Raw genomic sequence first — 25,542 nt, 5'->3', positions numbered from 1 at the left:
TCGAATGATTTATTTGGTCTTTGAAAGTTTAAGAAAACAAGCCTCAATGTTGATTTCATGAAGTAAATAAACGCTATGCGTTTATCCCTTATGTGGGGGTCTGCCACAAACAGAATTGGGCCATCAATATCAATAGAACAGCGGAGGCCATTAAATTACATTGCAAATGCTCAATGGCAAATGGAATATTGTCAAAGAAGCATTTTTAAAGATCGAGGTAAAGCTTTAGCACCTCAGCTGGGCCAAGTCCTTCTTTTCCCCTACTGACCCCCCCCCCACTCCCCATTGCAAGGTTAGTATTTGTGTGTGTGTGTGTGTGTGTGTGTGTATGTGTGTGTGTGTGGAGAGAGAGATGAAATGAGCTAACGTCTTCTAAAGTAGCAAATTCCTGCATTCCTTGTATCAGCTCTGATTATCAGCGTTCTGTGGGGCTTGCAGCGAGGGCTGGGTCACTGGGGGGGGTGGGGGGGGGGGTGGTGGTCTTTGTGGGACTGATTTAAACCACCCACCAGGCCAGTCGTTAACCTTCAGTTTGTCACACACCCTCAGAATGCCTTGGCATGTCCGCTTGGAGAGAGAAGGGATTTTGTTTTCCTTTTTTTCCACTCTGTCCACAGTTTCTCTCTTTTTCTCTCTCTCTCCCCCTCTGTTGTTGTTGTTGCTGCTGTTTTTAATTAGGCTATATAGATCTTCCACTAATTCTGCCAAGACTAATTCCAGAGACACAGCAAAGAGTCTTGAGAGCAAAGTGGTTGGGACCTCCAAGTTCTGTTGTTTTGGCCTTGGTTAGTTCCCTTTGGACGATTAACTAAGTAATGCACAGACCTATCCCGCCATTTTTCCCCCTGTGAATATAAAATAAAATAAAAAAAATCTAAAAAAATTGTAGCTCAGTTTTCCACTCACCCCCAATTATTTTCTCCCTCCCTCTCTCTCTCTCTCTCTCTCTCTCTCTGTCTCTCTCCGTTTTTATACATCCTCAAGTTTTTCCTCCCCGTTTTTATCAGCACCTGGTGTATTCCCCATAAGGGCTGTGCACTCTGCCTCGCTTCATAAAGCACTGCCGTATTGATCTGGGTCCATGCGTATACACACAGTCTGTAGTGTGTGATGCCAGCACTTCATTGAGTCATGCATGAGTTGGACTCCAAGCCAAAGGAATGGAAGAGAAAGAAAAAAAACACACGCCTCATTTTGATTTTTCATGGTCACTCTGAATATGATTATGTGAGCAATAAAGGTTTACGACAATTCGCAAGGTCGAAATGGCCCAGAGAGATATTTACAGTGCTCGGGGTTGGAGGGTCGGTTGAAGGTCACAGAAGGTTGAAATTTACTCCCGGCATTACGATTTCACTTCCCAACCCTGCTAACCTCCACATGCCCCCCTGTTTCAGCTTCCTCGACAGCCCCAGGCCAGGGCCACTTCACTGGGGAGTTCTCCAACGAGCTGCCCCTCTCGCACTCCTCGCCCAGCATCGTGAGGCTGGAGGCAGCCGCCCCGCACTACCACGACAACCAGCTGCAGGTCAAGGTCTTCTGGAAGAGCCGGCACCAAGGCAAGTGGACTGCATGTGTTGGATAACATCTCTGCATAATCCCCCCCCCCCCCAAAAAAAAAAAAAAAAAAAATGGAGGGAGAGAGGAGGGATGGGGGACCGAGAGGGGAGAGTGGTGGGGAGGGAGAGAGATGTGAGTCAGAAGGAATGTCAGAGAGGAAAGAGAGATGAGAGATGAGAGGCAGAGGGAGGAGGGAGAGGCTTCGGAGGCCCTGTAGTGTGCAACATCTGAGCAGCATTCCAGCATTCTCTCCACTCTCCAGCCTTTCACACATTAGACATTACACACAGGACACACTCTGCATCCGTGCGTTTGCTATCAATTTTGCCACTGAGCTTTTGCTATGACATCCATCAGAGGATCCAAATGACTGACTTGATCATGTGTACAAGTAAAAGACTCCCAACACAGAGAGAAAAAAAAACGTGTGCTCTCCGCAAACAACATAGAAAAGAAGAGGAGAGGAGAAAGTGCATCTATTTATCTTTCTCAACGTGCCTGGCAAGCATTTTCTAAAGAGCACTCTCTGGCGACGCGACGGCCATCAAAGCAGGCTCTCTCCTCGCCACAGACCGCAGAGCGTCCTCAGACAGGGGAGGGGGGAAGCGGCTGATTTACTGTTATCTCTCAGCGCGGGGCGAAAAAGAAAGAGCATGAAGACAGATTTAATAATATCAATATGGCCCATAAACGAGAAGCAGATGCAACAGGGATGGCTCGCAGGGCTCTTTTTTTGTTCCTACTCAACCTGGCGCTCAGTGGGAGAGGTATCCGATGAAAGATGCAATGTTGCTGGGAAACAGGACAGGAAGAGGAGGCAGGGGAGATGTGAGATGGCCGACTGATGTGATTGCCCCAGATTTGTTTTTAAAATCCATTAATGTCTGTTTTTTGTCCCCCTGTGTGTTTGTAGAAGAGGACCAGAAAGAGACCCCTTCTTATTTGTTGAGATGGTATCCAGAAGTATGCACCAACAATGTCACAAAGAGGGAGAAAAAAGCCACTGTTCAGGTAATGGTACATAGCCTACCATTAAAGTGTGTGACAACATGAAAATTACATATGATCAAAGGAGGCCCTACACCACACTGTGAAAGGCCCAGAAATGGAAATGCCAAAGGCTTTTTTCTGCTATATACCACCAAGTATACTGCACCCCCTTGCTGATTTGTACATGCTGACTTTTCATTTTTGCATAACCATGCAATTTCAGTGTAGAATGTGCTTAACTGATGACAAACCAATGCAATTATGCACAGCCACAGGCTCCAGAGCAGTTAGCAGGCCCTCACATCAGCGGGTGAGAGATCCTGATTATTTAGAGGATATGAACAGCGCTGGGTTCACTGCAGATTCGGTTTTGGACTAGGGTGTGGGGACAAGCAGGAGGAGAAACTGTATATTGTTTAATAAACATCGGAATGTGCCGTGTCGAGATTGTTTGCGGTAGCGCGGTTTTAGAGACGATTTGGCGGGCAGAATTTGTTGAAAAGAGGTCATTGTTCAGCCTGACCAGTAGGGCCCTCTAATCCTCTTGCAAAAAGATGAAAAAACCTTGGGTTCCATAGGAAACAGGTTTAAGATCTGCGGGGGTCAATCCTGCTATCTTTATTAGCAAGGGTGGAGTGATGGTCAACTTTCCACCTCTATACCTAATTCTGTGGCATCAGCGCAACTCGCTCCCATGCTAGGCTAGTAACATCATAATCCCCTATATTACAGCAGGGTTATTGAAGAGGTAATCAACACTTATCCAGCTGCAGTCAATTTAGCCTCAGCAATGACCTTGTCTGGCTGTGCCGTGCCGTGCTGTGTGTTTGGAGGGAGGGGTTAGACACCACACATTTGTCTCTTTTCTATCTCATTGTGCTTTCTGTTTTATGTGACATCCCAGACTTGATATATAGAATGGAAAAAGCGCGCACAGCCAAGAGAGCGTCCAAATCCTGCACCTGGTGACAGTGGGGATAATGAGAGCCGTGTGAAAAGCCGAGATGTCTGCTCGAGACATAAATCCAGATTAAGATAATAGGCATCTTATCAGAGTCCCACTCTTGGGTCCTCATTTAACTTCAGTTTAGCAATGCTTAAGTAAATGTTTGATCCAATCTTTTGTTTTCTTTCTCCTGTTTCATTTTGGTTTGTTAATATACTTCGGGGGTGTTTATACAGTGCGTTTCCTAGCTGCTGACACCCACATTTATCACTTTTTCCACAGTTTGTCATTCTAAATAAAATTATATAACCATACTGCCATTCAATAGCAAAGCGGGATGTGTAATAACATATTGTTCTCTCCGCCCTCAGGGAACCCATTTTGTGATCACCGGCCTGCTCTTCGCATGTAAGTACCGTGTGGCAGTGATGCCCCTGTCCGAGGCTCCGAGGTCAGAGGCCGTTACCTCAGTAACCACCCCGCAGTGCTTGTCCCTAAAAGGCAGAGGGAAGAAGTTCATCCCCTGCGCCAGAGACGGTGAGTGGATCCCCAGTGAAGGCCCCTTAGACAGGACATTTCAAAGTGACATTTGGTATTTGAATGCTGAGGATGACGTTTGACAGTGAATTCATCTACCAACTGTCTCTACCAGTTATCTATGCAGCAGAATGGATTTTCACATCCTGTCATGGTTGTTCTAGTCATACTGTACATTTGATTTATTTCTTTTCAGTGATTCTGTGTAGGAGCTTTTTAATGATGCACGATATATCGGTCAATATCGGTATCGACCAAGATCGGCCTTGTGGACTGATACATCTGTCAGCAGATTTATATGACACTTACTGATGGCAGTGGCTGATGTTTATCATTTATTTTCAGTCAATTCTGCACAAGGTAAATGTTGTGCTATGAAGGCCTGAAAGTTATTTTCTTTTATGAATATTTTTGTTTCCACTCTACTAGGGTATTATTAACAACAAAAACCCAGTAAACAAACAAACAAAAACACATCGGTGTGTCGTCATCAGTTATCGGTATCGACCCAGAATTTCACAACCGGTGCATCCCTAGAGCTTTTAGCATGATCTGATATGTGTACATTGGACTTAAAATCTCTTCTCCCATCTTTTGCGTTCCTTACCCTAGACCACCACCCAGTGGTCAGGAAGACACAGCTCCGGCCGGAGAAGCTCAGCGTGGAATTCCAGGCAGTTAACGGCTCACTGCGGGGCATGTTCAGCTGGCAGGTGTCCCAGGCGGCCCCGGGCCAAGCCGCCATCACCGGCTTCCAAATCTCCTGGGTGCGGGTCTCAAGCAGCCACGGCACCGGCGGCAGCAGCAGCAGCAGCAGTGGAGATGCCGTCGCCGCCACGACAGACGCGGCCGTCTCCCAGACCCAGACCCTGCCTCCAGTGAGTCTCAGGGCTCGCACGGGAGGGAAATAGATCTGTCATAGAGGAAAGAAAAACGCATGTGTTTACAGTGACACCATTCGAGCCGCCAGTGTGATTCTGGCTGTCCCAGTACATGTCTGTCATCAAACTGTCTTTTTATCTGTGAGATTCGAAGGCCCATGGCCTCAGATTTATGCATTGACTCATGTTTCGGGACAGATATAATGTTTAGTTTAGCCAAAGAATGGACAGCATGTGTCGTTCTCTGGCATGATATAATCTATTTGGATCGAGGCGTTCATGGAAACCATGGGTCCACCAAATTGGCGTGTTACTATAGTTTCAGAGACATCAGAATGTGTTGTGTCCCAGTAGCATCTGAGCTAGTCGTCAGCCTTGCGCTTAGTCTTTTCTCCTTCCCCAGGACCAGTTCTCGTTCACGGTGGATGCACTGCAGTCCAACAGCGTGTACAAGGTGCAGGTCCAAGTGCTGTCAGCAGGGGGCAGCGGCCCCTCCGTGGCCCGAACGCTTCACACCCCACAGCTCCCCGCCACCGCCGCCGCCACCCAACTATGAGGTAAGCCAGTGGCCACCCGCTCGTCCGCCAGGGAACAAGCTGACAAAATTCACACCGACACCTAAAAATACATAACGTGTGTGTGTGTGTGTTGTACTGTAACTAAGATGGGGACCACCACCAACAATGCCACAGTAAGGCCACGGGGTCACCCCTTAATGTGGGTTCAGGCTCTGATCCTGACGAGGTGATGCTAACCAGAAACCAGAAAGTTGTGTGTGTGTGTGTGTGTTTTGGGGGGTTAAGGGGACAAAGGTGCTTCAGAGAGAGGTGCCAACCTTACCTCAGCGGATGAGGTCACTGTCACTTTGATCTCGTTTACAAAAGAGTGCCGTTGCTTTGAGCTTGCGCTGGGCTTAAATGACTTTCCGTAAAGCTTAATGGCTCTCTGTAAGTGGGGTTAATAATTCTTGCAAGCGTTGGAGCCAACCAAAAAAAGGCTCCTTAAAGCTCCGAAAAACACTAAACATGAGAACATCATTACGGCAGTGATCAGAATGATGAATAAAATCACATCAAAGCCCAGTCTCGTGTGCAAAAGCGTGGGCGTTCACCTCCGAAATGCCATTTTTATTTACCATTGAACAAATTTTGGCATTCCACCTCGGTGCCTTAGCTGCCAAAGAGATTAAACCCGCTACCCTTTGCCCGAATACACACGTTTTCATGTGTTTTTTGTGCTTTGAAAAGGGTGGGAGTTACTTTGACAACCATGTTTTGTTTGCGTTTTGCACAGCCCCAGCGTCTACCCAGTGCTATCCCAAGGAGACCCTTTCACTGTTTGATTACGGAATTTGGTCCCTAAACAACATTAATCTCATTTACACTGATGACTGCTCAACCAACACTCCCTGTAACCTAAAACATAACTGGCGTTCAGTTATTTTTCTGTTTTTGGAAAGGCTCGTACAAACAGCAGCTGTAGAATTCATGGCTTACAGATTGCACAAGAACAATGTTGAACAACACATGGAAGAGTGCAAGATAAGGCCCTAGTTTGGTGGCGGAAACCCAGTGAAAACTTTTCAATCCGGCCGGATTGTCTTAAACTCCGGAGATAAATTACAAATTCTGCAGATATTTCGGATAGAGGAATGGCAACTTGTTCTTCTCTGACCCAAAGATTTTGCATGCACCAATCACAAGTCATCACTTCCCGCTTCTGATTCATCTATCTGGCAAACGAATAGAAGAGTGGTGTATTATGCCTACGTATTGGCAATAAATCATAATCAGAAACCTGTGTTGTGGTTAAATGCAATTAATCATTCTCAGATATCCTCAAAATGGAAATATATTCTGGCATGCTTATAAAGAAAAAAAATGTTTTTAAAAGGTTAAACCCCTTTAAAGACTCAAGCATCTAGGAAGACATAGTCGACCTTGTCTGACTTCAATTACACGGCCAATTTGCAGTCAATTAAATGTCATCAATGATGTAAATACACATTGATGACTTGTTTATTGTTGTGTAAATATAGAATTATTCAAGGTTCAAATGTTCAAAAGTTCAAATTCATCAACAAACATAGCTCTCACACTCTCAAATAGCTATCTTATGCTCTCCTCATTCATGTAGGCTAAAGGCCACTGCTGCTCACTAAAACCAAGCTGATGTGATCTTAATACTTTGTACCTCCTCTGTCTTTCTTTTTCCCCTCTCACTCTTCAGATGCTTCCCCGTGCCCACCTCAGCTGCTCCTTGTGAGAGTACCACTACAGTCCCTTAGTGCGTGTCCCAATAGCATAGTTGCTAACTAAGTTAGCAACTTTGTTGGTTGCAATGCAATTTCCCATTGCCAACCAACTAAGTTGCTAACAGGTTAGCAACTATGCTATTGGGAAACGCACCCCTGAACGTCACCCAACCCTTTCCACAGTGGCCCAGCACTCCAGCATATGTGACTTTGCCAGTGACAACATTGCATGACAGATCCAATGACTTTATGTGGAAAATCTAGATAATCCTGGACCTAAAACATAGTCTGGCAGTTAATATGTATTGAAGGTGTTTAGAAACGTGTAGGTATAAATCATTTATGTTATCTTCTTTTTTTTAAATATAAATATCTGTAAAAAATAAGTAGCACTGATGTATGTAGGTCTAATTGTAAGTGTCATTTGATTTTCTGTTATATTTCCTCATATAAAAAATGTTTGGTCCTCTATATTTTTTTATGATGACTACAACTTCGCACGTGAATCTGTCAGTTATGTTTTTAGTTTTACAGGTAAATGTCATAAGTTATTTTTAACACCACACATTTTTCAGTTAACTTTTTTTTGTAATTCTGGAAAAAATCTTCACTTCATCCCTTCTTATTTATTGTGATGTACTAAGAGTGGAATGTATGTTTTTGCACGTTGTGTAAGCAACGTTAAGCTACAGTACATTGTAGATTCATAACAAGGCCCTAGTAGTCTGCTTTGGGGTTGTGAGATAATTATTGCCAAGGGTCAGTTGATAGTCGAATCCTAATGACAGATACTGAAACTGAAGTGAGATCTTTTATCATTATTCTCTCCAGTGGAGTCAGAACTCCTTCTTTGACTCCAGTGTTGCTTGTCTCTGAGGAGCTGAGGAGGATTTCATTTCAGAGGCTCTTGGCTCATGAGTGGCTATCTAAGAGAAGGACTTCAGCTTTGATCAGGGCCCTCCTTTTTCACTCGTAACACTATTGAAGATAGAGGAAATCCGTTCTGCTCCTCTGGGCTTCATTATGAGTGGGGAGGCTCATGTGTTGTAAGTTGTTTCTGGTGTAAACACTGTTTCTATGCTGGCAAAGTTTCAGCCATGTTGCGGTGTTTCATTGTGGCAAGCCACTTGTGGCCGTTTTGTATCGTAGCATATTATACTCTGTAAATATTGTACTTGGTGTTGTGTAACAAATGTATGTCCTTGTCATGAATAAAATCTAAAACCTATCTTGTTAGTTCTGGTTATTAAATTAAAATGTTTAACAACATGTGATCAGTGAGCACCATCTGCTGGCTACATATGGGCCTGAGGGTTGTGCTACTTACTTATAGCCAGTAGATGGCAGTACACAGCAACAATAGACACATTGTCTTCAATAGATATGAGATATAAAAGACATTTATCATTGCTACACTATACATTGGAAGGTATGAAAAGGATGACAATTCAAGGAGGATGAACATTCCATTACTGTGATGTCACACAAGGAAGTTACCTTGATAGCTGAAGCACTGCAGCAACTTCAAAGGCAAAAACAGGGTTCCCATTATGTCAAATGTAAAATTCCATTTTTCCTGACTTTTCCTGACAAAAACAAAAAATAATTTCCATGACCTACTTAGTCCTACTATATAATGAATCGTACAATATACTCACCGAAGATTTCAGAGCAGCCATAATGAATGCATATGGGCATTGAATAAACAAAGTTGGGCTAACTGCAACCACTAAAGCAAACATATATATACCAATTCTCTAGAAATATATTTGTATTAATCAAGTCAATTTTAAACTGCTACAGCAGAATTCTCTGATATTCCATGACTTTACAGCATATATAATACAATTCCCTGACTCTCCATGTCTTTTACAGACTTTATCAATCTATATTCCATGACCCTGCACCCATGGGAATCCTGCACAAAGCAGCTCATGTATATTTTCTTACTTCAACTCTGTTAGTTTGCACAAAACACAAAATACTGTGTCACTGTGTGATATCTTTTACACCTGTTTGAATACATGCCTAAACTATTCCCCTAAACAGTAGAATGAAAATCATGTTACATTGAGACTATTTTTATCGGAATGTCACCAAATGACAAATACAAAGCGTATTCAACATCAGATGTGCATCTGATTTATTTAGGATTAGATCAAGTTTTATATATACTTTAGTGTGGGACACATAAAACTTTATTACCAAACATTTTTGAGAGATATTATAAAGGATACCTGTGGGACTGAAAGGTAGACATCTAATTTAGGTTTCCTTGATGTCAAATCAAGGCATTTGCAGAAGATGAAAAATGTCAAGTCTTTTTGTGTGTTTAGTCCAGAGGATTCTGGAGATTAACAGCACTGAAAACGTCAGTGGAATGTCCATACTCCTAAAAGCATTTGAAAGATTACACATCCCCAAGATGACTCTAACAGTATTCTCTACCTGTGTTATGACCAGCCATGATCAGGTTTAATCAAATCAAATCCCCGGAAAGGGATCAGGGGGAACATTCTGAGCTCATGAGGTAAAATGCTCATTATTACAGCTCAGTTAAGCATCCAGGTGTTTGGTGAGTCTGCGGATCTTCTCCTTCTTGTTCCTGTTGCAGTGTTTCTTCCAGGGCTTCCCTGCTTGCTGCTCCGCCCCGGGCGTCCCCTGCGTCTGGGGCCCACTGCCAGGCTTATAGCCCATCACCATCTGCACCCCCCGGGTCAGCGCTCGCACGTTCTCCTGAAAAAAACCCACAAGGAGTTTCACCATCGGAGTTTGCCGACTTATCCTCCTCAAATAACTTCAAGCGTGACAACAAGGTTCCCTCAAGAACATGTGATTAAATAACAACCTCTAAGCACCATGTCTGTATCAGCTCCTCAGACCACTGCTTATATTACACGGTACTGACGTCAAGAGACTGAGGCCATCTGGTGGCTGGATATAAACACATACTGACCAGTACTCGTTTTCTTTTTATTTTACCATCACCAACATTAAAGGAGAAATCCGGCGAGTCTTCACATAGATCTCCGTTTCTCGAGGTCACCGAGTACTGCCAGTACAAAACAAAAACGGAAACAATCCGTTTTACCTAGCTTGAGTTGCCACAACCAGCAGCTAACACAGCCAGGCAGCTACAGCGCTACACTCTGTGGGCATAATACATGGGGGCTCACAGACATGCCCACAGAGCGTAGCGCTCAAGATGCCTGGCTGCATTAGCTGCTGGTTGTGGCAACTTGAGCCAAGTAAAACCGATTGTTTCCGTTTTGTACCGACAGTACTCGGTGACCTTGAGAAACGGAGATCTATGTGAAAACTCGCCAGATTTCTCCTTTAATGTACACTGCAAGGAGTTCATTGGGAGTCAGAAGGTGGCCAAACCTGATGGAAGAAGTGTTTGTCCACCGTGTTTTCTATCCTTTTCACTTTGGACTGTTTGTTTGTGCCAGAGGCGAACAGATCCAGGGGCCGCTCCTCAAACCTGCTGTGCTGGGGCTGGAAGTCCTTGGGGTTGATGTGAGGGGGAGGATGACAGTACAGGAGCTTGCCCTGGTGGTGGGAAAGGACGGACAGACAATAAACTACAAGTTAGTTTCCACTCACACACACACTACTAGGACAATGTTTGAGAACTTCCAAAATAAATACCATAGCATTAACATGCTGCTGGATTACATATTTGTTTATTTTTAACTCTTTAACTATTAACTATTTGTTTATTTATTTAATTTTATTTCAAACTTATTACAACAGTATATGGTCTCAGATGTGGCTGGGATATGTTAAATATGCAAGAATTTGTGTAGAGTTGTACTTTTGCACCTACAACACAGGTGAGTGGAAACAGCAAGGACACTTACAGTGACGTAATCCTTAAGGATGTAGCGGGATGAACGCGGCTGGTCAGGCTGTCCATGTGTTGTCATGAAGCCCCTCATGTCTGCGCAGGGCACAAATAAAAAAATAAAAAAAACATCCATTACAATGAAAACTAGATGTACCGCATAGCGGTACAAAATATGACCGCCGCTCAGTCCTGTACATCCGTTCCACGAAAATAAAGCACACTTCAATTTGTCTCCATATTTTACTCCATCCCCCACTCTTGAAACTTTTGTGTATGCTTGTTTGGCATGCCTGAGTGTGTGTGTGCGGCTGCACAGAAAGTAGCCTACTGGTGCTGAAAAGGTGAATAGATTGTAGAATAGCCAAAGAAGATGTAGCATTGTTATAAAACCTTTAAAATCTCTAAACAATCACAAGTAGGGCAGTTCATCACAGTTCATCCATTGCAACTGGATTGATGAAAGGTCACTTACACCTGTAGGCTACATTGTATTTGGGAAAAGCAAAAGGTATCAGCATAATGTTATTTATTTATTTATTTGTTTATTTATTTATTTATTTACAAAAACATCTCAGCCGTTTTCAACAGCTATCAAAAACAAAGGTCATTTTTGGATGGATGGATTTTTTTGTGAATGTTTCTTCTTCTACATAAGATTTTAGTCATCTTTAGTTCATGTAATACTTTATTGTCAATGCACAAATTAAGTAACAGTAGTCTGAAACGTTATTGTTAATGCACAAATTAAGTAACAGTAGTCTGAAACGAAATGCTGTTTTACTAGTGGTGCAAATAACTGACATGTCCAAAAGGGCCTTGATGAAATGCGTCGCTAGACTGTTCATACACATTTTAACGGGCCAAAGTTGAAGAGCTGTTGTCCGTTATTGTTCGTGCAAATATAGGCTGATTCATGTTCCCTTGCATTGTGTAACTGAGGTCCATGGCTAGTCTGGCTTTCACCAGACCAAGCTCAATCTTTTAAGAAATCAAAAAATAAATAGCGGGCAGATCAGGCTGGGTTCACCAAGCGAGCCTAGTCCATAGGCACCCGATATTGTTCACGCTCTGGCTATTCTAAATGCAAAAATGCATCAGGGAGTTATGACAAAACTGTAACTAACAAACTAGATCCTAATAGAAAGCTGTTAGCTTCCTTAAGCTACAGGTAGGCTTATAAGGTAGGCCTATTTACAACATAAATTGTCAATAAGCTATGCTGGCGACACAAATAAAATCTCCTTTGGAAACCAATGGCTTAAGCCTTACAGTATCAAGCGGACTTAAATTGCCATATCGTGGCGAAAAGTTGTAATAAAATTCACGCAGCTCCATGAGTCAAGGAAAGCGCGAATGAAGTAGCCACCTCTAAATGGGACCCACTAGCCTACACAGTAGCTTATGGTGTGTTGCTAAAGCAGCCATAATGAAATGAAGGTGTCATTGTTTGGATACTTCACACACACGTGCTTTTTAATTTCACAGACTACAACTACCAAGCTGGAATCAAAGTACATCGATTCCCCTCACACCCTGCACGCACTTCAAACAAAATAAACAGGCGTCTCAGTCTCACGCATGTAGGCAAAACTGTATCAGATCGGTGTAACGTTGGTAAATCTTCCATTGCACAGAATGATTTTTGTAGCACGTGCAACAAATGACAGTCGAAAGATACAATTACAGTGCTGTTATCAATTTGCTTGGTATAACCGCATTTATAGTTTTCTACAAATGCAATCAATCAAATTGACCTCCATCACTCAACCAACGCTAACGGTAACATTGCCTAGGTCCTTATTGATATTATAAGATTAACGTACCTGCAGTAAAAACCAAGCATGTCCGATAAACATCCTCAGATTTATTTCGGCTTCAAGAAGAAATGGGAATTACATTTCATGTGAACATCATCCTATCCTTATTAGACGTTCTCTGCGGTAAACTATAGTCCTTGTAGGAAGCGGCCATTGTATTCCAACCCACGTTTAACTTCCAACAAAATTACGTCTCACTGCAACGATGCGCCATCTAGTGGACAAACGACTACTTATCGCCAATACTGGAAATGCAGCCATGATGATGATGATGATGAATATTTATTTTGGCTTTCTTTTAATCCTACTGAATTTGTAATTATGTATCAGCCGTTCTAATACCGATAGTATGTGGGTGCCTGTGTGTGTGTGCATGTGTATATGTGTGCACCGCCATCTACAGGCCAATGAGTGTACAGTCACTAAATGTACACATAATCTATTTTTTTAAAGACCCCCCCATGGATGAAATTCTACGAAACCCCCAGAGAATGCCAGGTCAATCATACACATAAAATTTGGTGCAGTTCTGAACATCTTAACTGAAGATAGGGACGATTAAAGCAGAATAATATTGCATTTTCATTTTTTACCGGGGGGGGTGCAAATCACAAATGAGTGATTATGGGCCAGATTGATGTGGGCCCTTGAGACCAACATACCATAAAAGATTCTTCATCCTCGGTGCCACGGTTCAGGTAGTTATTTAGGAAAAACTGCTTTTTTTGCGGTTCGGGGGGCCCAGCACGGGGGGGGAGTGGACCCCGGGGACGAAACGAAATTTTTCTGTAAAAGTCTAGTGGGGCTACATACCCACCAAATTTCATGTGCCCCGGTGGTTCGGTGTCCCGGGTATCGTTGACCAAAAATTCAGGAAGTAGATGACGGGAAAAAAAAAAAAAAAAAAAAAAAAAAAAAACTTTGACAATCCCTATATGACCGCTTCGCTAGCAGCGGTCATAATTAATATGAAGCTCTGGAGCTGCTAGTTCATCCAAAACTTTGAATGTGACATATAGTGAGCTGTGGAGTGGACTTTGTACTGTGAAACTGCATTCATGTAAAAATTAATATAACAATAAATAAAAGAATCTGAAGAAATTGACATTTAATTTTTTTTCTTTGAATATTTCTAGTAAAGTAGTCCACGATAGTGCCCAGTCTTTGCACATCACGGTCTACAGCACAAGTCCCCAGGAATGAATGACTACAACACTCACATCCATAGGCTGTCAGCAGCTCCTCGCTTGTGGGGTTCCGGTCGGGGTCCTCATCCTCTCGTGGCCGGATGATGTTGATGCCATAGGTGCCCTCCAACACTGCCCGAGGAATAGTCTGACACACCTGAGCTTGTTAAGGACTTTCCACTGCAAAGTATTTAGTCGTCACCTGTTTCAAAGTCATTATCTTGGAGTTCATGAATAACATATTTTCGCCTTTGAGTACATGTGTAGTGAGTATATATGATGGAAGATATAAATATACTGTGTGTACGATGTACAGTATACATATGTACTGTATGTACGAAGATGTGAAGATGTGTGATCCTTACCAACATCAACATAACAAGTCCTCAATTTTTCAATGCAAAGTATGATCCACTCTGTTCTAGAAAATCTAAATTTCTACCATATGTACCAATATATATGCACCTGCAATGCAAACACAGTTGGAAACTGATGCTGCCCACATTAGCACACTCCTGTCCAATAAACCAGCTTTAGGAGATAATTTTGCATAGGGCTGGAATTATATTGGCCTGCATTACTCAGTTTTGCGTTAAGTTCTCAGTTGGTGGAAAGGATATTAAGGAGATGGCAGGCACGTGATCCCGCAACTGATCAATGGGCAGGATGCCACTGCACATCATCTCTGCCTTGGTGGAGACGAACGAGGGCATGACCAGGCCGGGGCAGTCACACAGGCACAAGTCCGTCTCCACAAACAGCGTCTGCAAATCAGGGACTCAATGGTTCAACTCTGGGATCTCACAGACATTCTAAACCACATTCCTACAGTACATCAGTTAGAGTGGAAATTATATATGGATTACAAAAATGGTTAATTTCAACTCTAGGGGCACCTCACAAAAAACTAGATGTACCGCAGAGCGGTACAAAATATGACCGCCACCCAGTCCAGCACATTTTTTCCACAAAAATAAATCACGCTGAAAGGCCTATATGATTCTAACTGTCTCACTAAATTGCATTATCCACACTCAATTCTCACTGGTATCTGCTAGACAACAAGTACCAAAACATGATTAGTTCATAGATTTCACATGTAAAATTCATTTTATACAACCCCACCCCCATCTTGCCTGTTCATAATTCTGAGAAATTCTTGAATTGTGTGCATGTGTGCGTGTACATGTTTATGTTTATGAGTGTGGGGGGGTGTGTGTGTGTGTGTGTGTGTGTGTGTGTGTGTGTGTGTGTGTGTGTGCGCGCGCGTGCTTGTGTGTTTGCCTGCGTATGTGTGTTTGTGCATGTGCATGCATGCGTACATATGTCTACTGTGTGAGTATGTGTCATACGTATGATTACTGTGAATGTATGTGTGTGCGTGTGTATCTGTTTATGCACATGTGTGCACATGGAATGGGTTAACATGACCCCTGGAGGCAAACATACGGAAAAAATTGGTCATCCTAGGCCCTACGGTTCTCAAGATATTCACAGAAAACTGTGTCTGCCCTACCCTCCTTTCGGGGGGTCCAGTACAGCGGGGGGGCTACAGATCAAAACAAAAAATGATGGTTCCATGCTATCCATGTGGGGTTACATGCCCACCAAGTTTCGTGTACCCCAGTCTTTCAGTGTCCCGGGAATCCTTGTTGGTGTACGGTCACTAAATGTACACATACATTATTTTATTGTAAGGCCCCCCATGAACGAAAGTTCACAAAACTTGGCATGCATTCGGAGGGTGTCATAATGATCCTACACTTTCAATTTCGTGCAGTTTTGACCATGTCAGCCAGAGATATTGTGATGAAAACACATCATTTTTTACTTTTTAATTTTTAACTAGGTGGCGCTATACATGAAATAAGTGGTAATGGGATGGGTTGACATGCCCCATTAAGACCAACATACAAAAAAAAGGTGGACCTCCTAGGCCCTACGGTTCTCGAGATAGTCACAGAAAACTGTCTCCGGCCACCTACAGGCCAGTTGGTGTATAGTAACATAAATTAATTTATTGTGTGGTCCCCCATGAACGGAATTCCACGAAACTTGGCGTGCATTCAGAGGGTGTCATAATGATCCTACACTTCCAATTTCGTGCAGTTTTGACTATGTTAGGTCACAGATACCTGCGATTACAACACCTCATTTTTACTTTTTTGTGTTTAACTAGGTGGTGCTATACATGAAATGAGTGGTTATGGAATGGGTTGACATGGCCCCTTGAGATCAACATACAAAAAGAAATGGTCCTCCTAAACCTTACGGTTCTCGAGATATTCACAGAAAACTGTGTCTGCCCTACCCTCCTTTCGGGGGGTGCAGTCCAGCGGGGGGGGCTACAGATCAAAACGAAAAACGATGGTTCCATGCTATCCATATGGGGTTACATGCCCACCAAGTTTCGTCTACCCCGGTCTTTCAGTGTCCCGGGAATCCTTGACGGAAATTTGGACATGCAAAAAAAAAAAAAAAAAAAAATCTGACTAAACCTATATGACCGCCGCTTCGCTGCGCAGCGGTCATAATAACAGACTTAACTGCCTTACCCTCAAGTAACATTTTCAGAATATGGAGAATACCTTAGATTAGCTATTAATTCCAAAGTTTACACTCGGGAAGACAGGGGTAGGACATTCACATGTTCATGACACTATTCCCAGAATGTGCTTTCACAAAACAGGAGAGGCTTACCTGGAAGTGTTTGGTGTGACCAGGTGTGGCAGACACAGAGACTTTTTTATTTCTGAGAATGGTGTTGATTGTGGAACTTTTACCCACATTAGGATAACCGACCTGTGAAAAAACACAAGGTCAAAAAGATATAAAAATATGTATGTATATGCCTTTCTCTAGTTAAAATGTAAACCTATCAGACTCAAAGGTTCTAGCCTCTGCTAGACCCAACACACAGACTGCACAAGCTGGAATGTGTCTTGCAATCATATTTGTATGTGACTAAAAATATCTTTCCTTACATGGCATTTTAGTCCTGATACCAGTACCATCATATGCACCAGACTTTGGACAGTGTTCCCTTCATGTGGGGGGAGGGGGTGACTATAAGCCCCTTGTATTTAAAGGCGAAATCCGGCAAGTTTTCACATAGATCTCAGTTTCTTGAGGTCACCAAGTACTGTCGGTACGAAACAAACAGAAACAATCCGTTTTACCTAGCAGGAGTTGCTACAACCAGCAGCTAATGTAACTAAAGCGATACACTCTGTGGGCATATACATGGGGGCTCACGGACATACACACAGAGCGTCGCGCTGTAGCTTCCTGGCTGCATTAGCTGCTGGTTGTAGCAACCTGAGCTAGTTAAAAAAAACGATTGTTTCCGTTTTGTTTCGTTCCGACAGTACTCAGTGACCTTGAGAAACGGAGATCTATGTGAAAACTCGCCGGATTTCTCCTTTTACCATCAGCTGCATGACCCAGACAGAACTCACAGGTCTTAAGACTCATCACCACTCATACTACTTATTGTTTATTATACTACTCGTTCTACGTATTGTTTATTATACTACTCTGCTGCAGCTGAAAGAGTGAGAGAACTGTGGCGAGCCTAAATCAGTCTCAGTCCAACAACGGAACATCCACACCAATGAGTCAAGTGATTTGTGCATTAAATATGAGTCTGTCATAATGAGTTTAGATTGATTTTGCAAGGCCATGCATGTATGGTGATGCAAAAGCAAAAATTATGGCATAAAACAGCGATACTGATTTTAAGTGGAAAACAAGTATTAAAAAGATGTATTAACGGTGACTGCCTGGTCAGCGAGGTTGAGACTCACCAAACCCACGGTTAGCTGGCCTTCTTTACAAGTGGCACCAGAATGGGCAGATTTAAAGATGTTCAGCAGCTCATCTTTCCGGAGCAAACGGCTGGAGTTGCGGAACTTCAGGTCACTCTGTGGTCCCCCATTTTCTGCACTCTGCTTCGCTACTCCCTCATTATCTTCCTCCTCTTCCTCAGAGCAGCTCTGCCAGTCCTCCTCGCCTGCAGAGCCCTCAGAGCCCGATACCTCTCGGTCACCCTCCTCTTCCTCCTCCTGGCCTTCTCTTTCTTTCCTTTTCTGCCCAAAGGGAGCGGCTGGCAAGTGTGTCTCTTCCTCATCTTCTGAAGCAGTCTTATCCTCATCTTCCTGCAGTTCTTCTCCCTGAACACAACAAAAAACAAAGACATGACCATTTTTAGCATCCCAAGAATGGCGATAATAACCGTATTACCTAGCTGCTTGAGTTGTTGGTTGGTTTAAGGGAAGGGCCATAAATTTGGAGGAGCATCAACAATGACGACAGCACTACTACATTGCAATGGTATAAGGATTTTCATATTTTTTGACATTACACTGTCATACTATAGTTACTTTACCAGTAAACACTGTTTACACACATAAGTATTTCCAAAGTTTTTGATGTTTTAATGTCACTTTTTACTAAAAAGCTAAGTACTGTACTTACATCTATCTATAAATTACCAGAATGTCTGTCTGTTTGTTTGTCTGTTATTTGCATATATCTCGAACCGTTCCTCTGATTGATTTCAAACGTGGCAGGTGTCTCGCTAAGGGCACGAGTAAGTACAGTGCCAAGTTTGACGTTGTTTGGATAAGTAATGCCCCCCCCCCCCCTCTCCCATGTTGGCATGCTGTAACGGGCACGGCACTAGTTCCTAGTGATAGCAATAAAATGTATGGTTAAAATGGATAATAATTTAACTTCAAGACTACTTTTAGTTAGCCATGTAACCCATCTTGGTTTTAAACAAAGACCCCATCCCCTCCCCCAATGGAATGCTAATGTGCTGGTTTAAGGCCTATCACTTACACAAGACAAAGGATGCTACCTTGATATAATGTATCCATGTATCATGAAATGTAAATGTATTCATGTCTGGTATCATTTTGATAGTCTCATTACAAGGATTGTAATGATGTGATTGTGAGAATGTTTGGAACATTCTATAAGTGATATTTCTGATATATAAGATATCTCTCCTCATGCTATTCTGACAAGAATGCATAGGTGTGAAGTGGGTGTGAGTAGGTGTGTCTGATACCAACTGTAGAACCAATCAAGTGGGCTTGTTTTTGGCGCCACTTTGTTCTTTGTTTAAACCATTTAAAAGTAACTAAACTGCAATGTTTGTGAGATCAGATTTTCTAGACTTGGACTAAGGATGTAGAGCGGAAGAGAGTAGTTGGCTTCAGGCCAACCTAGGCCTGGCCTGGGCTAGGCCTACATAGACCTTTTTTGTACTCTCTCTGCTTGTAACAGAATAAACCTGATTCCTGAGTTTTTCCTGAAGTTCGCCAGTCTAAGATTAATATTAAGTAATTATTCACCTACAATTACTTTCATGGAGGTTCCAACCGCAGAGATAATATACTTTTGTCGCTGATTCTAAGATGCCGCAGTTTTTTTTTTTTTTCCTCATCGCTCTGGTGACAGCTCTCAGGTAAGGACGCTTTTTATCTGCTTTTCTGCTTTGGTGCTGAATGAAGGTGTATCTGTAAATCCGGGCGGTTCCTACTAACCACAGTTTGGAATGGGCGGTAAGATATCGGAAAAGGCATTCTGAGTGAGTAGACATTTTGGCAAAACCGTAACTTAATAGTGGACACAAAATTGTGCTTCCCCGATTTTGGCAATATTTTGGCAAAACCGTAATTTAATAGTGGACATAAATTTGTGCTTCCCCGATTTTGGCAAAACGTCGCACAAGACGAATTAATCCATATTTTGTAAAGCGTCTATATATGTGTTGGATTGAAGTCCAATGGTGCCTCTTTATTGGATATAAGGAGTAAATAGATTAGCGAGTGTGCTAGGCAGCTCAGTATTAAACACGGTGGTTCGTGTGCAATCTATTTTTCGCGGGTTTTAGGGACATCATGTCCTAACAAGCTACGTAGCTTATGCCCCTTTGTGTTTACAGAACATTTTATTCCTTCACTACCAAAACAGAATATTAGACAGAACTTGGTGCTGCCCTTTTTGTTTTTATCACCAAGAGCGTATGAGCGGCTAGAATCCAAGCTAACACTAGTCTTGTTTTGTTTTTGAGTAGATGTGGTGTTTTGTTTTAGGCTACATCTACACTCAGATGATGAATCCAGGATTTTTGTCGTAATCTTTTTCAAGTGTGCAAACAGCATAAGCTCAAACAGCATAACCTCAAGAGAGCATGGTTAGGCCTCTTTTAAGTACGCCTGAGCTAACTAGCTGCCGCTAGGGGCGTCTAGATGTCTTTGTGAGCTAATGTGAGCTAACTGAAAAGGCTTGACTAAACTTCTTTTGTTCTTTTAAGCAGGAAATTCTTCCTGCAGCCCGTTTAAAGTTGTCCTCCAGCTCCATGGAGCTGTGTGTGTCTGTGTGTCCAGTTTGAATGAATGCGCGTGTGGGCCGGCCCTGTGTGTGTGAAATTTGTTTATTTCGTTATATGTGTTTGTTTCCATTTTTTGTTTCAAGTCCTTCTTTGTTTTCTTGGGTCAAAAGTTTTCACACCTTTTGCTATCTTATCTCACTGCCTTTGTTCTAGCAGCACTGTATTCTATAACCAACCCCCCAGCTTCTCCCCCATGGACACAAAAGGAACTTCACTGGGGAGATATGAACCTAAGAGGAGTGATAATGGGAAACCATTGTTGATTTCAACCATTTTCTTTCTTTCATTTGAGGGACATCTTTTGGGTTTAACATGTTAAGACATATTTTTTTTTTATTTTTGCTTGTATGCCAATGGGAAATGTTTGCTACATGTTTACGCCTTGTTTGATGTGGGCAAATGTTCAATTGAATGGATTCATACCCACAACTTGAGTTTCTTTCTGTTTGAAATTACCTTTTATTTGTTTTTAGTTTGTATTTTTTTTGTTATAGTTAAGAAACTATAAAAAGGGGGAGATAGATGGTATTGACTTGAAATACCATCTAAGTTTATTGGTTTTATTGCTCAAATGGTCATTTTTTAAATGCCTACTGTTTTGTTTTACTGACCCTCACTTCTAATGCAAAATCTCTTTAAAAGACATGTAGGGGTACCCTACCCACGTGAGTCTGTGGATTATTTTTCTTTTAAACATCTAAACTTAACCAAAGTTTATTTATTTTCTTTATATTGGCCTTTTGCCAATAGATGCAAATGTGTAGTCTCTGTTTGGAGATAAATAGCCCTGCTATGTTAGAAGACCCATGCTGTAGGTGTGACTGTCTCCAATTGAGAAACTGAATACATTAGCATACTGTTGTTGACTTGTGAATCTGCATTCACGAGACACTGTTTGACTCTGTTTACACTCATGCTAATGTCTCTCAAAGTTGTTGTGAATCCACTCTCCAGAATCTCTTTCATGCCAGAAGGGACAAAGGGAGGTGTGACATGCCTTTGTCTTCGACTACCACTACGCAAACATCTCAAGAAGATCCTTTCAAGATGGCGAATGGCTCCACCAACCAGGCTCAGCTACCACGCCAGAGCAGCAGCCGTGGAGACCAGGCCATGCCACTGGACGAGATTGATGGACCAGACAACTCTGCCCTGGGCTCAGGTACAGCCAGCAGCAGCGGTCGGGGCTAGGCCATGTCATGAGACGAAACTGGACGAGGCTCAGGAACCACAGGTCCAACGGAACCAGTGGCAGAAGCAACTGCCATGACTCTGGAAGCAACAAAACTGGACTGACTGAAAGCAACGAAAGGGGGTGCCGAAAGCAGCCTCGCACTCCGCATCATCAAAGACACTCATGGCCCATTGTTCATGGACTGTTTGGACTGACACAAGGGTGCACGCCGAACGCGGCCTGCATGCACACCCTTTGCACTCGTATACACTTACACTGAAACAATGCAGACACATTCAAGTTTCATAAGAGGACCCTTCTTCAACGGAAGAGAAACGCAAGAAAGGATGTATGCTGAACGCTGCTTTCCTTGCTCACGCACACACTTACATTGATTATGGACTGATTATGGACTTTATAAAAAAAAACAACAACAAAAAAAAAATTGTAAAATTGTTCAAGAAGGCTCATGTTATGGAATCTTATTTTAAACTTCAAGTCATTCAGACTTGAAAAGGGGGAATTGATAGCAATAAAATGTATGGTTAAAATGGATAATAATTTAACTTCAAGACTACTTTTAGTTAGCCATGTAACCCATCTTGGTTTTAAACAAAGACCCCATCCCCTCCCCCAATGGAATGCTAATGTGCTGGTTTAAGGCCTATCACTTACACAAGACAAAGGATGCTACCTTGATATAATGTATCCATGTATCATGAAATGTAAATGTATTCATGTCTGGTATCATTTTGATAGTCTCATTACAAGGATTGTAATGATGTGATTGTGAGAATGTTTGGAACATTCTATAAGTGATATTTCTGATATATAAGATATCTCTCCTCATGCTATTCTGACAAGAATGCATAGGTGTGAAGTGGGTGTGAGTAGGTGTGTCTGATACCAACTGTAGAACCAATCAAGTGGGCTTGTTTTTGGCGCCACTTTGTTCTTTGTTTAAACCATTTAAAAGTAACTAAACTGCAATGTTTGTGAGATCAGATTTTCTAGACTTGGACTAAGGATGTAGAGCGGAAGAGAGTAGTTGGCTTCAGGCCAACCTAGGCCTGGCCTGGGCTAGGCCTACATAGACCTTTTTTGTACTCTCTCTGCTTGTAACAGAATAAACCTGATTCCTGAGTTTTTCCTGAAGTTCGCCAGTCTAAGATTAATATTAAGTAATTATTCACCTACAATTACTTTCACTAGCAAACACCAGTTAGTGTCGGTTTGTCTTATTCACTCCTACACTTTTTGCAGAGGATGTTTTCCAAAACATTCTTACCTTCTCTTCTGCATCCAGTCTTTGTCCTTCTGCAAGGGCAGACCAGAACACTGCCCTGATGCCCTCATTCTGGAAGTACCGGGCCCAGACACGCCGCTGCTCACGGGTCAACAAGTCAGCCTTATTCAACAACAGCATGTTCACCTTCTGCTCCGAGGCCTCTTTCACATAGGTTTCCTGTTCAACACACAAAAACGTAATTGTTTATTATTTATAGAGAGACAGCCTAACATTGATTATTACACAGTCTAGTATTTGTATTCCAAACAACACACAAAAAAATAAACACTTACCAGATCTGGGCAACGAAAGAGCAAGGGATTCCTGGCATCCACAATCTGAACCACAACATCACTGAAAAGAAAACACTGCTTTCACTACACACGATAATTAAATGATCATTCAAATACTTTTAATACCTATAAATGCCACAGATTGCAACTGTTAAGAACCAAGTGAAGTTGGCCAACCTCCTCTCTATGACTCTCCACAGCTGCCTCCAGAAATCCAGATTCCTCTCGAACGGAGTGAGAATCAACTTTTGCTCCTCCTCAAGTCTATCAAAACACAGGGAACAAAACATTATTCACCAAAGCTTACTGCACATTTACAGTGATCCTACGACAGAGCTCAATTGATGTATATTACAAGAGACATTGCCATAAAGGCAGATAGATTACTGAGGAAATCACTCACGATGCCAGTTCTCGCCTCCACTCCAAAAAACTGTCTCGTTCAGCTTGTTGCAATACCTCAGGGCTTGTGTTTTCATCCCAGTGAGGTCTAATACACAGATAGAAATATGACATATGATGGAATTCTTTATTTGAAAATAAAAAGTTACTGGTAGGGACAGTAAAGGTGCTGGGGTCCATATGTTTAAACTGAGCTCAGATGATGACTCTAATCCAGCCCAAGTCCAGCAACACAATTACCTGCGAGGAATGCGTAGAAATTGCTTATTTTCTTCATGAAGTTGCTTAATCCGTTTTGATTCTTCGGGAGTTAAAAGACCTGCCCTAGCTTCGGCTGGTACGAACTTGATGTTTAGTTTTTCTGTAATAACCAACATTTTCAATATCAGTGCACTTTCAAGAAACGCCAAACACCTACTGAAGAAATGTTAGTTTCCGTTACCTGCCACAAATTCTGTTCCTGCTAGTTTAGCAGTGGCCAAAAAATCATCAAGAGAACTCTGCTCTGTCACCGACTGCAAGTTCAGGCGACCCCAATCATAGCCATCGTTCAGCTCAGTGGTGTGAAGCTAAGGGGAAATGCATTTTTATCATTATTAAATAAAACAATGTGGTAAGTCAAAACATCCGAAATACAACAAGCGTTATGGCATGCAACATAGGTGTCAAATTGAACGACACGACACGCTTGCTAGCTGTGGATAGCTGGTGTTGACAAAATGTTGGCTTACCCAAGTATCATTCCTTCTAACTCCGCGGCCAGCGGTCAATCTCTCTTTTATTAAGGCTCTTCCGAGTCCGGAACCTCCTGCCCCAGACTTCTTCTTACCCATATCGATTTAATATTCAGTACATAAATGTAAAACGTTACCCCAGTTATTATTAAAATATCACGCTTCTAATTTTGCCCATGCGTAAATTGTTGTGGCGAGGGAAGGAAGTACAAAAGAATAAACCAGTCTTCGTGTGAATAATATAGCGTAGAGAGTGCATTCAAAGAACTCATTTGAGGCCTTTTCACTTTTTAAAACTAGTAAAAAAAAGTTATTTTATATAAATTATCAAGTCCTGCCCTTCTAAAACATGACATGTGCAAAATAAAGTGGTCTCAAATGGTATGTTCCATCGAGCTGACGTTCTTCAATAAAAATCTTCCTGAAAAACACGAGCTACCCATAAGCGTTCCTAGTGAATAAATAATCCACAAAGGGAGCTACTGTATAGCTATATATCTTTATACATTTATTTTATATACGGTTACATATGATTGTCTACTCAAACATTAATAATTGGAAAAGATTTCAATCAAAGTAACAACTTTGGGACAAAGTTTTGCCTATTATGCCTATTGACTAATGGTGTAAAATTAGCCTATAATTAACCTCATATAAAAGATGTAACCCCCTTTCAATTACCATCCTAAAAAATAAATGGCAATTCTACAGTCTGTTGGTAGAGAGCCTTACATTGATGCATGATGTCTCAGATAATGTCGGTAGGTGGCAACATTGAACACTTTTAAAAATTCCCAGTGAAAGGCATCCTGTTTTTGGAAATGATAATAAGGTACTTATATCACAGTGTACTTTCATAGCCTACATAAACTCTATATCATTTTAAAAGTTGTTTACATATTTTACTTACGTCCTGCACATATTCACTTGTAGTCCTATGGAATGTAACAAACTCTTAAGAAACCGCTTAAGCAAAAATTAGGCATAGGCTATTTTTGATTTAGATTTTGATGAATTTGCTATCCAATTTATTTTGTATAGGCTAGGTCTATTCTGTGAACTAGCAGGCCATCTATATTTTGTGACGATGATGGCATTGTCTGTTAATATACAGGTTAAAACATTTAGAATTGGCCATTGAAAACCAACAATTATCGCCATAAGTGGCTGGAAAATAAAGCAAATCATATGATAAAACTGGCTTAAAACAGGGTTTGATGTTGTTG

The 25,542-nt window shown here is 42.0% G+C and overlaps 2 protein-coding genes across 2 annotated transcripts in view; one reads left to right on the top strand and one right to left on the bottom strand.

Moving 5' to 3' along the window:
• anos1b (anosmin 1b) overlaps positions 1–8,396 on the top strand; it is a 45,109-nt gene extending 36,713 nt beyond the window's left edge. The window contains exons 9-14 of the mRNA XM_076278817.1: positions 1,398–1,559; positions 2,474–2,571; positions 3,868–4,033; positions 4,646–4,911; positions 5,318–5,471; positions 7,144–8,396. Coding sequence (XP_076134932.1) covers positions 1,398–1,559; positions 2,474–2,571; positions 3,868–4,033; positions 4,646–4,911; positions 5,318–5,470 — 845 coding nt within the window. The 3' untranslated portion in view covers position 5,471; positions 7,144–8,396. The remainder of the gene's footprint in view (positions 1–1,397; positions 1,560–2,473; positions 2,572–3,867; positions 4,034–4,645; positions 4,912–5,317; positions 5,472–7,143) is intronic.
• Positions 8,397–9,285: 889 nt separating this feature from the next.
• On the bottom strand, positions 9,286–24,697 carry lsg1 (large 60S subunit nuclear export GTPase 1). Its single transcript, XM_076278816.1, has 14 exons — positions 24,314–24,697; positions 24,025–24,151; positions 23,823–23,943; positions 23,584–23,670; positions 23,358–23,444; positions 23,181–23,241; positions 22,888–23,064; positions 17,829–18,194; positions 16,723–16,824; positions 14,643–14,786; positions 14,056–14,179; positions 11,032–11,111; positions 10,553–10,720; positions 9,286–9,904 (listed from the first exon to the last, which is right to left on the bottom strand). The coding sequence occupies exons 1-14, from the start codon at positions 24,413–24,415 to the stop codon at positions 9,725–9,727; spliced, it is 1,926 nt and encodes a 641-aa protein (XP_076134931.1). The 5' UTR covers positions 24,416–24,697; the 3' UTR covers positions 9,286–9,724.
• Between the last annotated feature and the right edge of the window lie 845 nt (positions 24,698–25,542).

The sequence above is a fragment of the Alosa pseudoharengus genome, unplaced genomic scaffold (assembly GCF_046254945.1).
Source record: "Alosa pseudoharengus isolate Yale_2024_CS ecotype anadromous, Long Island Sound unplaced genomic scaffold, YU_APseudo_1.1 YU_APseudo_1.1_scf_11, whole genome shotgun sequence".
NCBI classification, from domain to species: domain Eukaryota; kingdom Metazoa; phylum Chordata; class Actinopteri; order Clupeiformes; family Clupeidae; genus Alosa; species Alosa pseudoharengus.
The sequence above is the reverse complement of the archived record's forward strand: the minus strand, read 5'-3'. Positions and strand labels throughout refer to the sequence as shown.